Here is a 15,292-nt window from a genome sequence, read left to right as displayed (position 1 = left end):
AATTCTGAAACATCCCTTATTTTGTAATCTTCCTCGTATCTCTTGAACAACTGTTTCCTAGTTTCAAATTATTACCACAAGGTATATAAATTACTTTAAAAGTCATTTGTGGGAAAAATGATAATTAAAAAAAATTCAGATTCATAGTGCTAACCATGAGTAATTTTGAATACTTTATTACTTTAATACCCTTTTAAAGGCCAACTTAAAAATATTCACAACAGCTTTATTCATATAACCTTAAACTGGAAACAACTCAAAAGTCCATCAACAGGATGGATGGATAAACAAATTATAATACACACAAAAGACTAGTCAGCTAAAAAAGAGGGAATGAACTACTGAAACTTGAATTAATATAGATGAATTTCAGAGCAGCTGGCTGAGTGAAAAAAGCCAGAAGCAAATGAGCACATCCTGTAGAGTAACATTTATGTCAAGTTCTAAGGCAGGCAAATGCAAATTACGGTGGTAGAGATCAAAACAGTGGAAAGGAAATGGAGAGTGAAGAGATTAGAAAGGGGCCCAAAGGGGATGGTTACACAGTTGTATACACTTTTTAAAACTCAAACAACACACTTAAGATCTGTGTATTTATTGTATGTAAAGTACACTCCAAATTAAAAAGTTGTATAGACATCTAGAAAGCCACAGGAATCTTATTTTCTGCTTCTGAACTCTTGGGAATATTAAGTATCAAAGAAAGTTTCTCACAAAAAATTAAGAAATTGTTAGATAACAATTCTAAGTATAGACTCCCTAATCGTGAAAAACAAAACTTTTCATTCAGGTCAATAATTTAAAGAAAATATACGGACACAAAAATATCCACTGAAGCTAGCAGATAACAAAATATTTATTTTATTGTTGTAAAATTAAAAATAGTAGACAAGCATATGTAGTTACAGTTCCAAAGCAGAGCAATACAAATATATAAATTATTGCAGTTTTAAAAGGAAAATATAACAGCCAAGTAATGTCTAAATAAACTTTTTTGAAACCAACTTGGTTTTCATCACTGCAGCTTCATTTTCTTTTCTCAATGGTCTTAGACAATTTTGTACGAATTTCTACTCAAGTTTAAAGCAAGATTAACACACACACAAATTGTAAAAGTATGAATGGCATTTAACAGAAGTCACTACTGAACACTTTCTAAAATGCCTCTTTTGGAGGCAGTAGAATGGAAATAAACATTCTACACGTTTGAAAGAAGAAGCACACATTTACTAAAATTCCCTTTGCTTTCTGTGCAGTTGAGGGAAGTTCAACTAACAGTTTTTCTGAAGGGAGGGTGGAGGGCAATGCTCATCTTCATGATTTTTAAATTTGTTTTTAATTTGGTAAGGTTAAAATTGTGGACTAATTCAACATCACTGAAATGCATTAGTAATCTGGATTATTTTAAACTAAAAAGAATAGGAAAAGCATATGTTACAAACTAGGTGCTCAAGAAATCTCAACGCTAGAGACTTGCTATGATATGGTGCATAGCAAGGTGACCAAGCTGCTTAATAGGTTAGACTACATTATCATAAGGGCAGTTATGAAAGGATGAAGTGAATGAAAATACTTAGGACGCTGGACAGAACCTTGTTATTCCAAGCACAGTATTACAGCCCTCCTCCAAGATACCTTTACTTGTGCCAGAGCCTTATTACCTTATTATTTTGGTAAATAAACTCTCTCCCACCCCACCAGCACAAATTTCCTCAAATAATTATTTCCACTAACCTAAAGTTAAAAATGCAATTGAACACTGAAATGAAATCAATTATCTTTGCTTTACAGCCACATTTGAACAAAAGATATTTTTAAAAATCTATTTGTAGAGTACTAAACTTTTTATTAAGTACTTAAAATTACTCACATATCTTACTTTAGCATAAAAATAACACTACAAGAACTTTACACTGTACCATTTGAAAATTTTTTATGTCACGTAACTTAATTTTATGGTCACTAACCTGAACCTCCTACTAAGCTACACAAGTAATTTCTTTAAAAGTTCCTACTGAAGTTTTGAGCATATACATTTTGTATTACATTTTACAACATTAATAACACTAGCAGATTTCTTCCAAAAGAAAACAAAATAAAGCCAAGACTGGTAAACATTAACACACAAACATCCATCTCAAAATATTAAAAAAAAACCCCAAAATGCAGCAAAAACTGACTGAAAGCCTCAACATTGTAAACACCTAGGTAAAAAAATACATAAACAAAAAAGAATGAACTTTAAACCATTTTCAGTGGTAAAGAATACAGTAAAATAAAAAAACCGAGAAATCTCAAGATGCTTGTCAAGATGCCAACAACAAAACAATATATTTTGACTATATTTCTGAAATCACTTTCCAACATTAATTTATTTTAAAAATAATCCTCAAATGCATATAAAAATGGGCACTTTGTGGTGAAATGAACATATAATTTGAAAAACTAATAACATTTCTCTGCTCCAACACTGTGTAAGCAACTACATAATGGAAAGAAACACTATCCTGCTGCCTGCATGCATCATCTATTATTGGTCTCTTAAGTGCATGCCTTTAAGAAAAAAAAAAAAAAAAGACTAACTTGGATACTAAATACTAGGATCAAAGGATAATAATCACAAAGTAAATAGGTTTTTAGCTTAAATAAAAGGCTGAAAGCATTTTAAATCTTTAAAGAGAACAATCTTGTGTGGTCAAAATAACTTTAAACTTCAAACTGATGTTTTAAACTTAATTCAACTTGTCTAATTATGAAATCTAAAGTGAAAAAATATTAGTCTTATTTCACTCCCTTTAATCATATAAGCTGTGAAAATGTCAATAATGGCTGATTAGCAGTCTCTTTTTTACCATTTTTGAAACTAAAGGTATATGTGAGGTTTTCTTCTAAACTTCCTCAGAAAGTACCAACAACTCTGCAGAAAAACAGCCAAGTATGGTAATATGGTAACCAGTATTTGCGGTATTTCATGTTCTCTGAAAACTCAGCTCTATCCCTTATCCTTATTTTAGCATATACAGTAATTGAATATTCAAGAAAACTAACATAGGAATATAAAATAAGTTTACCAAATGTTTGGATAAACTGCTGTGCAAAATACTTTTTTCAAAAAAATTTTTTAACTAGGATATCCTTCCAAATTAAGTACTAGTGTGAGTACCAGCACCGCAGGTATTTTTTAAGAGCACCTTGCCTTTGAAGGGCTTAAGTAGAAATATCTAGATGGAATAAATTAGAGTCCTCAATTAAGACCTTGGTATATACGCTCCCATCCAATTGTGCCAAACTCATTAGTAATGCTATAAATTTGCCAGAAACTCTAAGAAATAAGCAAACACTTTCTTTGGATAACACTGTTGTATTTGGGACTGCACCATATGGCTCATGTTCTGGCAACAAGCTACTACTTACATCAAAGGCAACACATCCCAAACTTTTACGACTGTCCCTAAGTGATCTAAATAGAACCACAAATGTGTACAAGCACCCTGGCTGGGAAGATTCTTAATGAGTTATGCCAAAAAAGAGTAAAGTCAAATTTGAAAATCTGACCATAACAACGAAGCACTGAGATACTTATCGGCTTCATCAGGAAATGTCTTTATTCAACTTATAATTTATAGATTTTGATATTGCACACATTCAATTAAAGCTTATCAAAACTAAGGCAATGCATCCCCACTCTCTGGATTTTAAATTGATTCTGGGTGACTCAAAGGATTGAGAGAAATTGAAAACATCTTTCAGAAGCTCCCTCTGAAAAGTAGTTATGTGGTATTTCAAAGAAAACAAAATCAGTGAGATATCAATTGATATCCTCAGGCAAATTTAACACATTTTAGCGTTACAAAAAGTTGTTTTCTACTAGATTGAGGTGTTTCTTTGCTTAGTCAAATACTCTTTGTGTTCAAGACTAAAATCTGACCCAAACCAGGGCAGGCTGCCAAATTTAAGGCAGAAGTTATTCATATCTTTATGCGTGAAACTGCTAAGTTAATGGGCTTTTCTGTGGATTCTTTCAAGCAAAGGATCTTACCTCATAAATACATTCTAAGTACCAGTTGAAAACAGAATTTAGAGCCCTTTTAAATTCTGCATTGGTCATAGCTTTTACTATATTATTTGAAAACTTATCTAGCTGTTTGAGACAAACTATTTGTTCGGAACTCTTTGGAAACATGATAGGCAATAAAAGTATCCTCTTAAAAACGGACTTTTCTTTGAATTAGAGTTCTGTTTTTCTGTGACTAGCAATCTTCTCTTTTCCTTTAGATTCTAAAGTTTAGAAAATGCTTTCTTTGGGCACTCCTTTCAGTGATGTTGATAACAGAATTTGGACAGTTGAAGGATTCTTGGACTTTTATCTTAAGTGGTACACAAAATGGTTTTAATTTTTTTCAAAGGTAGGACAACAATTTCATGGCATATTATATTTGAAGATAGACATTACATTTGACTTGGAAGTGAGACTTGACTTAAATTCTGTCCAAATCTAACACATCAAAGTCATTGGAATGAAAGTAATAATGACGTAGAATAGGCTTTTACTTCTATGGAGACAAGCTGACATACAGAAACTAGATTAGCATTTTCTTCTTGAACTCATAACTGTTTTTGTTAGAAAAAAATAATGTCTTTTATTTTCCTGTATACTTGCTTTAAAAAGTTATTAATTCCTCTTTCATAAGTTATTAGAAGTGAAAACAATTCACCTAGATAGATTTCTATGCCAAAATACATTTATCTTTGGAAAATAAGATAACAGCTGTAAAAACATTATTAAGAGAATAAAATGCAGTGATCTGAAATATGGGTAACATTCACACATGAAAGTGTAAATATAATATACAGAGCCATTCAAATACACATTTATAAACAGAATGAAAAGGTACCTAAAATACTATTTTATATATAAAATTTTCATATTAAAATATTGCTCAATAAATAAGAGGTGATATTATGAATTCCATTTACCTCTTAAATGTTATCTTTAGTAGTTTAGACTAACCTACGAACTTTAACCTTCTGTTGTTCTGACAGGTGAATTACATTAAACCATGTTTAACAAAGTCACACTCTAACAGTATATTTAAGTAGTCACATGTGGTAAAAGTTAGGGAGGGCTGTTTAGTAATTATGGGAAAAAAGATTTCCCAAATGAACCAAAATGATTAACCCTAGAAGACTAGAGTGTAATGATCTGCTTTATTTGACAAAGATGTTAAACACTGCCTTAAGTTTTGCAAATTTAATGACCATAAAATAATTGACCATAACTTTCTTCAGCTTCTTCGAAGTGTGCATGCCCGGCAGGCCAAAAAAATGAAGGCCGTGTTAAGTTTAGAGTTCAGTTGTTTATGGGTAGGTGTGACTTCATTCCCGTTCGTCCCATTTGCAGACACGGTAACTTGGAATAGTTCTTGAGAAGCTGTTCGATGGCAATGTGGCGGACATGGAGCTCTGAGGCCAAAGAATCTTTTTCTTGCACTTGGTGGGCTAACTCTTCAAAAACTTCTGTAAAGATTTAAAAAGTAGTTCCATTTTTAGTACACAGAAAGCTAATCTATGATTTATATTTCAAGTACTTTAATTAAAATGAATGCACTGGGCAAATGTTTGCAATGAAAGTAGTTTGAAACTAAGGAAATGGTTGTGTTTTTTTTTTTTTTTTTTTTTTGCGGTATGCGGGCCTCTCACTGCTGTGGCCTCTCCCGTTGCGGAGCACAGGCTCCGGACGCGCAGGCCCAGCGGCCATGGCTCACGGGCCCAGCCGCTCCGCGGCATGTGGGATCCTCCCAGACCGGGGCACGAACCCGTATCCCCTGCATCGGCAGGCGGACTCTCAACCACTGCGCCACCAGGGAAGCCCAATGGTTGTGTTTTGATCATCCTAGGAAGTTGTATGCTCTGCATAGCCAACTGGAATACTGTTTTTCTTTTCTCCATCAAATGAAACTTGAGAGTCAAGCAATGACGCAGGGATGCATAGCAGAAATGGCAGTTACAACTACCTCTGAGATACTTTTCTCAATCTGAACAGATAAACAGGTTCAATCAATTTCTAATGACTTATGGACAGTAAAGTGCCCATTAATACCCAGGTCTGGAACCCCCGTAAGAGGCTTTGGAATCAGACTACCGGAGTTTTGAATCCTTGTTCCAACTCTCACGAGTCTCAGGCAAGTAACTTAAACTGTTTTTTTTTTTAATAAATTTATTTATTTGTTTTTGGGTCTTCGTTGCTGCACGCGGGCTTTCTCTAGTTGCGGTGAGCGCTTCGTTGTTGCAGTGCTCGGGCTTCTCATTGCAGTGGCTTCTCTGGTTGCGGAGTGCGGCTCTAGGCGCACAGGCTTCAGTAGTTGTGGCTCGCGGGCTCTAGAGTGCAGGCTCAGTAGTTGTGGCCCACGGGCTTAGCTGCTCCGCGGCATGTGGGATCTTCCCGGACCAGGGCTCGAACCCATGTCCCCTGCAATGGCAGGTGGATTCTTAACGACTGCGCCACCAGGGAAGTCCTAAACTATGTTTTAATTTCTTCTTATATATAACCTCGATAAACAAAGTGAGCACCTCACAGAATTATTTTGAGTATTAAATAAGATCACACTTGCAAAGTACTTACAGCAGAATAAGTACTTGATCAATATAAAGTGCTATTATTATTATCTTATTATTCTGAGAGGGTGTGTGGTCAAGAAAGACTATTAGCTTTGGAGTTAAAGACAGGGGTTAGAATCCTTAATCTGTTACTGACTGAATGCATGATCTCTCTAAGCAACTAAAGCAACAGTAAGCAACTTAATGTCTCTGAAGCGCAGTTAGTCTCCTCACCTAAATGGAAATCAATTGTAGGAAAAAAAAAAAAAGAAACACAGTTGGGGAATTTGAACACTGTTTCAGCATCCTATTTGATGATGCTAACAAATTACTAGTCATTTTTTTAAAAAGATGTGATAGAGGTTGTCATTGCCTAAAAAATAATGTTATTTTTTTGAGAAAATCCTACACTATTTATGGACAAAACAAAATGTTGTCTGGGATTTGTTTTAAAATAATCCATGCTGGAGGCAGGGGTGGGTCGAGGGGAATGGGTGCACGCAGAGATGAAGGAAAATTAGCTACGCTTTTGATTATATTTGAAACTGGGAAAGACGGATCAACGGTTCCACTATACTATTCTGATTATTTTTGTTTGGAAAATTTAATAATAATTAAAAAAAACGGGGCCAATACCACCTGCCTAAAAGAACTGCTAAGGAGCACACCTGCACAGTGCCTGGTACAATAGTAGGTAGTCAAAAACATGTTAGTAAGAGGTAGAGATTAAGTTGTTGTCTCCCTTTTCACCTAAAAAAGAACTTATTTCACCTGCAGTTCATAAAGAAGAATAAGAAGAATTCTTTTTGCTCTGGAAACTCTAACAGGTTCTAATCCCATAATTTAAATGCAGATGAAGCTAACAGGGGATTTTCTGTATCAAAATTTGCACATGTAAAAAGCACTGACACTGAGTCTTTACCCTGTATTTGTTGTCGGAGCTCTGCATTCAGTTGCTTTACCTCACCAAGAGTCATCGAATTCACTGAAACATGAAAATATATTCATTATTACCATGACAACCTGGGAAAAGAAGTTATCTACACCACCAACACAATATCCTATTTAAAAGAAATATTTGCACTTATCTTCCCACATAACATTCCGCAGGGCCCCAAGATTCATTCATTAACTCCTAAAGTGTTGAGTTTTCAAGTTCTGACCACAACCCACAGTAAGAAACATTTCACTCCCAGTCTACCTCCACCTGTAATGAAAGGTTCACTGAAAAATTCTTAGCATTAGGTCCAATGGATTCTGATATTTCTCATTCTGTTTCAGTTTTTAAAAAGTGCTAGTCACTACCCATCAAGTTGATTTTGCTTAAGCACTACATGCTTCATGATGTGTAGCTTGAAAAACACTAAAGTGCTGTGGAAATAGTTTGAAAAATCAATTTGTCTACCTAGCTATATAACCTTAGATAATTCATATGTAGAATCAAGGAGTTTTATAAAAATATACCCAAGGGCCCTTCTAGCTCTAAGATCACTTGATTTTAAGTCAATTAAAATGATCTTAGCTCCTATGAGTTTTTGAAGAAATAATATGCAGACTGAATGAGTCACTTTTTCCAAGTACACACATTACCTTTGGCCTTTAGTGAAATGTCAGATTTCTGCTTTTGAAATGCCACCCCCAATTAGTCTTGTAGGGATTAGCAATGTGCCAGTGTGTGTTTGTCAATGGTTGAGGCTGTACTTCTAAACTATATGAACCCTGAACTTTCCAATTCACAGTTGTTGATTCCATTCCGTTAATAATTTAAAATGGCAAAACAAATGATGGGACTGCAGAATTCCAATGGTTTAGCACATACTAAGGAATATTCCAAAGAAATGACAGAGTTTTAAGACATCTCATTTTTGCTAGGGTGAACCTGTCATTTAAATACTGTATTTACCAAATCTATAATATCACATCAAAATTCTTGACACATCACATATATAAAACATAAAAAACCCCAACAAAACTCCAACCTTTACCTTTTCTCCCTATTTTTACTTACATTCTTCTCTGCTGTAATGTGGATGCTGGGTATGGACACTAGCCTCTGGATTAGAGACTGTTTCTTCTTTTTTCTGTTCCTGGTTGTGACTATGAGGCCACAATTCACTACTGTGGCATAAAGTGGCACCTGAATCTTGTAACACAGCAAGCTCAAAGTCCGTATTTTCTCTCTGTTCCAATATTCTTTGTGTACAGTTTGAGAGGCCACCTGCATTTCCATCTATCCACTTTGCAGAATACTTTGGTACTTGGGAGTCAAACTGTGGGAGTAACTTTTTATCTGGCTTATGCCTGAAATTAAACAGGTGATGCTGGGGATTTTTAGAACATTCGGAATCTGAATCCAGATCCTTATTTTGTGCATATTGTACAATCCAGTTTATCTTCTTACTCAAAATGGTTTTAACTTCTTCATAAGTACTCTTTGAAAGCTTAGATCGAGGACAATCCTGGTTTGCAATCAAATGGTATTTTTCAAAGCAGTCTTTATGGCCCCTTAATGATTTGGTGTGCAAGAGATTAGATTTTGGTATTCCTAAAGAAAAAAAAGAAACAGAAGACTTGAGACAGTTTTGTTTTTTATAAGGTGCATTAAGAAATACAAATCTTAGTAAAACACAGCCACTGATAATTTGTAAATCAGAGGAAGAATGCTGAAGAATATTGGTATTAATATAAAATACAGCCTAATAATTTATGCTTCAATTTAACTATTCAGTAAATTCTGAATAGCAGAAATATTAAATTCTTATGAATAGTAAAGCCTTTCTAAGGGCTTAATGATTCAATCTCAACCTCAGCCCAGAGGCATGTTGTTGCATAATATTAAAAAATACTACTGAACCAGCAGTTTACATTTACAGAATCTTGGCCTTGATATTATAGTGCTTTCTTCACTAATCCTCCTGAAGTACACACTTGAAAAAAATTTCTATTATAGGCTCAATAAGAGAAATGCTTGACAATTTTTTTCCCAACAAAAAACACAGTGAATCATGAACTTAAGTTATTAGTTATGTTTTTACTGGGGAAAGATAAACCAGAACCAGAAAAATACACATTAATAAAAGCCTCAAAAAGTCGATGAACTGTTTATTTTTTTAAGTAAGAAAAGCATCTAAAATGTTTTCACATGTTTGATACTTATTAAAACTTTATCAAGATAATTTTATCTCTAGAAGAAATGCATTACACACAATTATTACTCATATAGCAACACATTCAGTCTACCAAGATACAATAGCCAGTATAATTCTTGAACTCACAAGTGTTCATTATGCACCATAGATAATGGAAATATTCATATTACATGTTTATATTTCCAAACTTTTTAGTACGGCTTAAGCATACTATCTCAATTGTTTTTTAAAATACAGAATACCTTTTCAAATACACAACACACTTCGAAATATAGAATACATTCATACATTTTCATAAGTTCAAACCATTTAAGGTCAAACAGTAGTGCTTTTATACTGAAGGTGAATAAGGGATGTGGAACTGAAAATTAATGCCTGCCAGAATTAAGCAGTCTAAATCTGCTTAGCTTTGAAAACAGAGTAAGTGGAGAGCCACTCAGGTGCTAGGTTAAAAAAAAAAAGTTTTAGCTGATTTCGTCAGAAAAAATTACATTCTGTATTCACCCCTTGTTTTAAAAATTGAAGTTGTAACAAGTTTATTAACTGAACTGCAAACGCTGGCAAATACTAAGATAATGAAGTATTTGTGCTTTAATGGCATTAAATCAGGTATAAAAGTGCTTGCAAATACTAATTTGTTCCAAAATGACATAACATCAGCCAATGGTGGGTCCTGCTAAGACTGCCAAAACCAGTGCTAACTGGGCTGTCAGTTCCCTCACAAGTAAGCTATGGGGCACACCTCCTAAACACTAACAGTCTAAGCAGACGAGAGCCAACGACTCTCACCAGGTAAACTCAACTATCTCAGCCTTGTTTCTTCCACTGAGTGTAAAAACTGAATTTAAACAGAATTTCATACACGTTTTATTTACCCCTTTGGTACCTGTACTGCAACTGTGTGTGTATACATTTTTTACCAGTTATTGTCTGGTTGGGTCAAATTTCCAGCAGAATTAAAATATTTAAGCACAAAACCTCACAGCTGTATTTTAAAACCTGGTAAATTAACATAAAAAGGAAGTTCACAAACCTTGATTAGAATAAAAATATTAAAAGTATTGTTATTATGCATGTTTCATATCATAAGTAAGACAAAAAGGTAGTTAGTATCAATTATAGACAACATAAGAAATACCTCCATTCTGCTGTTTGATTCTAATACTTACTGCTAGGCAGAGAGAACCTGATAGCTTGCTTACTTTACTAACTTTGGAGGACTCATTAAAGAGCTTCCTTACTCTTTATAAACTCTCTTAGGGCTCACTGCCCTAAGATGAGGCAGACGGCTAGCCAATCCCTGAAACAGTAAACAGTCTCATTCTCACTCGGTCCACCGCCGCAGCACTAATCATGTAGCAATGCTTTAGCTGAATCTAAACACTGTAAATTGTTTTTCCTTTACTATGTATGAAAGGAAATCCTTCAGCATATAAAAAGGGTTCTAAACTAGGCTACAGAAAGGCATTATTTTTTGCTGTTATATTTTGTGTTTTTGTGTTTTTTTTTTTTTTTTTTTTGGTGGTACGCGGGCCTCTCACTGTTGTGGGCTCTCCCGTTGCGGAGCACAGGCTCCGGACACGCAGGCTCAGCGGCCATGGCTCACGGACCCAGCCGCTCGGTGGCATGTGGGATCTTCCCGGACCGGGGCACGAACCCGTATCCCCTGCATTGGCAGGTGGACTCTCAACCACTGCGCCACCAGGGAAGCCCTTGTTTTTTTTGGGTTTTTAAAATTTTATTTGGAATGTTCAGAAATTGTATTAAAAAAAGATAAAAAATTATATGAAACAACAAATTTCCTGATGTACCCCACAGCTTCAACAACAAATCAGTATAATAGATGTTTATTTGAAGAATAATGTGGGCTTTTTTTTTTTTTTTTTTGCGGTACGCGGGCCTCTCACTGTTGTGGCCTCTCCCGTTGCGGAGCACAGGCTCCGGATGCCCAGGCTCAGTGGCCATGGCTCACGGGCCCAGCCACTCCGCGGCATGTGGGATCTTCCCAGACGGGGCACGAACCCGTGTCCCCTGCATCAGCAGGCGGACTCTCAACCACTGCGCCACCAGGGAAGCCCAATGTGGGCTTTTAAAGATATTTTTACCCAACGTTGCTTCTTAGTAATTCATGTAATATAACTTTTTGTCCTCCAGAAATAATTTTTTTAACTTTTACTTAAATCCCTAAATGAATGCTTGGAGCCCAGTAAGCACATGATTATATGCATATTGGTAATCTGCTGAGATAAACAGCAAGTCAGAGAACTACAATATTCAATTTACTGTGCAAATACATAAATGTAAAATAAATTTCCGATTCAGACACTCAGGTGAAAAATCCCCTATAAAAGACATAAAAAAAGTCATGTCAGGAAGAGTTCTGAATGTGGGAAATATTTCTACTTAGATGTCCCATAGGCTTCTGAAACTCACCCTGCCTAAATGACACTCCTCTTCCTCCATTTTTACCACCCAAACCCAATCCTCTTCCTGAGTCTGGTACCACACCACCTGCTCAAGGAAGAAACCTGGGTGTCCTCCTGCACCCCCATCCCAGATGTGTTACTGTCCATCTTAACAGATTTTTCCCCCCTAAAGTCTAGCAGTACAGCATATTCAACCCTCCTTCACTCCATTACTACTCCCACTACATTATCTGGGTCTTCCTCACCATCCCGTCTAGTTCTCACTTCCTCTTAAAGAAGCCTTTTCTAACCAGTAACATCTGAGTTAATCACACCAGACTGTACAGTTGCTTCTTCACTGGCCTTTATCCCCTGCTAGAAGGTAAGTTCTGTGAGAAAGGGGACCATCTGTTTTATATGCATCCTTATTGTCATAGTGCCTGGCACATCGCGAATACTCAAGGAAAATTAAATGAATAAAGGAAAATTAAAATTATATTAAAGAACAAACCTCAAACTTACTACCAGTTATTATTTGAGGTCTACTGCCATGAAGTTTTGCCCATCCTAGCAAGGTAACTAGGATGTGCAATTAGGCCAGGCTCTCAGAAACTAATTAAAGGCATCTTCCAGTGAAGTTACTCCTATGTTTATAGTTTAACGTGCCATTAGTCCCAAGAACTAATGAGTGGCACTGATAAGAAATGGCATTCCTGTGGCATCATTCAATCTGCCATACAAAATCAGGAACTTCTACTCAATTACATATTTTCATTAGAAATGTACATACAGTGAATATACAAGAAGGCTATTTTATGTAAACTGTAGCTCATTCATCCAGATCTTTACCTGTAACTTCTTTAGCTCACTAAAAATTTAAAACTTGAATCAGTTTTAAGGTTCAATTTGAAAATGTTTGTCTTATACATAGTTTAAAATATCCCATGCAGTAGCAGAAGAAACAAAAAATTTAATACACGGACTACTTCGTATACTTTAACAAATTACTTTTTAATCTAGAAAAGAATGTGAGTAGCCCACTTAATTTGTATCAGCAATATAGGTGTCATTGTATAAACTCCTGAAGTGATTTTGTTTTTTCCACTTTATCAGTTCAAATATAAGAGAAACAACCACTGCTATTATCAGAGATCCCAGTGAGTTTCCCAACTGACTTTACAATTTTAATTGCATTTACAAGTGTAAACAGCTCTGAGCACATTTCTTCAGCAGCTTTTGAAAGGGAATGAATCTAAATGCAATTAAATAAGTTGATACTTTTGAGAAACTGAGTTATAAGTAATTTCCAAACCAGTTCAACAAAAATTGCACTAAAACTTCCTTACTAATAAAAATTCTGAGGGCCAATATAATTGACACCTTAACTTATCATAAAATCTTTAAAACGTATCACAAAGATGTCCATGTAACTGTGTCTTGAGTTCATGATTATTAGAGAACCAAGACCTTACTTGGAAACTATAATTGCTAATATTTTTTTAAAAGTATGTACTAGTTTCTTCTGGATAGAGGCTGTTTAGAAATTTATATAGGCAGTACATTTCTTATTTATTTATTTATTTATTTTTGGCTGCGTTGGGTCTTTGTTGCCGCGCGCGGGCTTTCTCTAGTTGCGGCGAGCGGGGGCTTCTCTTCGTTGCGGTGCGAAGTCTTCTCATTGCGGTGGCTTCTCTTGTTGCCGAGCACAGGCTCTAGGCACGTGGGCTCCAGTAGTTGTGGCACACGGGCTCAGTAGTTGTGGCTCATGGGCTCTAGAACGCAGGCTCAGTAGTTGTGGCGCACTGGCTTAGTTGCTCCGCAGAATGTGGGATCTTCCTGTACCAGGGCTCGAACCCGTGTCCCCTGCATTGGCAGGCGGATTCTTAACCACTGTGCCACCAGGGAAGCCCCTAGGCAGTACATGTCTGTATGAACAGTGGTATTTTAAAAAGTTAAGCTGTTTCTATTCAATAGTTTTCTTTTTAAAATCTTCCCACTTTCATTTCTGATTTTGTTACACCATTCTCACATACTTTGAAAACCCTCCCACTAACCCATCTGGCATGCTATCCCCATTTTTATTCTTTAAATTCCTCTTTAGGATCAATTTGCTTTAAGAAAACTCGGTTAAACTCATAAAAGAGCAAGAGCCACTCAAATGTAGATCTTCCTGTCTACCTATCACTGTCACCCTTTTAAAATAAAGATATTTCCATGCATATATTTAACATGCCTATTGTAGTAACATAATTTTTCCTCACAGGATGATACTCTCAATGGCACCAAAAAATAGCCACAAAACCCAAAACACTTAAGAGTTCTATGACATGTCCCATTACCTTCTGCTTTTACCCCCAGCCTCTTGAAGAAGATCTTATTTATGACTTGGTGGTTATTATGCAGTCTTTCCCTGATGGTTCCCTAGCTGGTCCTGTCAAACAGTACCATCTCTCAGCCGACTACACCGATGCTACATGCCTTTTATTTCACACTTTCTCAAATATCATATCATCTGACTGCCTTATGCATGTATACTCTCTGTCACAGAGTATTACTCTCTGTCAAATTCCTTCTGAATTTGACTACTGTATTTCATTTCTCAAAGGACTGGCTTCATATAACTTGGTACGCCATAGGTAGAGCAAATATAATACAAGCAATAGTTGGATGTAAAGCTGTAATACATGTTACCATATCAGTAGGAGACTGGAAAGCTCTAAGGGAGTAAGCACTTCGACTTTTACTACAAACTTAAAAGAACCAGAATTAGAGAACTGGCAGTATTAGTTTTCCAAATGGTGGGTTTGTGTGTTCTTTCTTAATTTTTAAATAAGACAAGATAATTTAGTTATGATTTAAGTTCCAGGTTGTTAACAGGTTGTAAAGAAATTTTAAGCACACTGCCTTTAGACATGACCAATATTTGTGCAACAATTCATGCAGTACTGCTTCAAAACCTTTTTTATGGAGGCTCACATTTTGCCCAGAGTAAAGACTTTTCCAAGAGTTAAGGTGTTTTTTTTTTTTTTTTAATGATGATCTTATCTTGGATGCTAGGAAAGGGAGAACAAGCACCTGCATGTTTACATGTTGCCCATATTAAGCCATGTTTATGTACTTCTTTAAGTAACTGTTAACTGT

The 15,292-nt window shown here is 35.7% G+C and overlaps 1 protein-coding gene across 4 annotated transcripts in view; it reads right to left on the bottom strand.

Moving 5' to 3' along the window:
* Positions 1 to 845: 845 nt before the first annotated feature.
* Positions 846 to 15,292, bottom strand: part of LOC308617700 (protein EURL homolog) — a 32,206-nt gene continuing 17,759 nt past the window's right edge. For all 4 annotated transcript variants that reach the window (XM_081234989.1, XM_081234987.1, XM_081234988.1 and 1 more), the window contains 3 exons: positions 8,606 to 9,142; positions 7,520 to 7,582; positions 846 to 5,517 (listed from right to left, as the gene is read on the bottom strand). In XM_081234989.1, coding sequence (XP_081091115.1) covers positions 5,351 to 5,517; positions 7,520 to 7,582; positions 8,606 to 9,142 — 767 coding nt within the window. In that variant the 3' untranslated portion in view covers positions 846 to 5,350. The remainder of the gene's footprint in view (positions 5,518 to 7,519; positions 7,583 to 8,605; positions 9,143 to 15,292) is intronic.

The sequence above is a fragment of the Mesoplodon bidens genome (genome assembly GCF_964165515.1).
Source record: "Mesoplodon bidens genome assembly, chromosome: 5".
Taxonomy (NCBI): domain Eukaryota; kingdom Metazoa; phylum Chordata; class Mammalia; order Artiodactyla; family Ziphiidae; genus Mesoplodon; species Mesoplodon bidens.
Note: the sequence above shows the minus strand (reverse complement) of the source record. Positions and strands in the feature narration are given on the sequence as shown.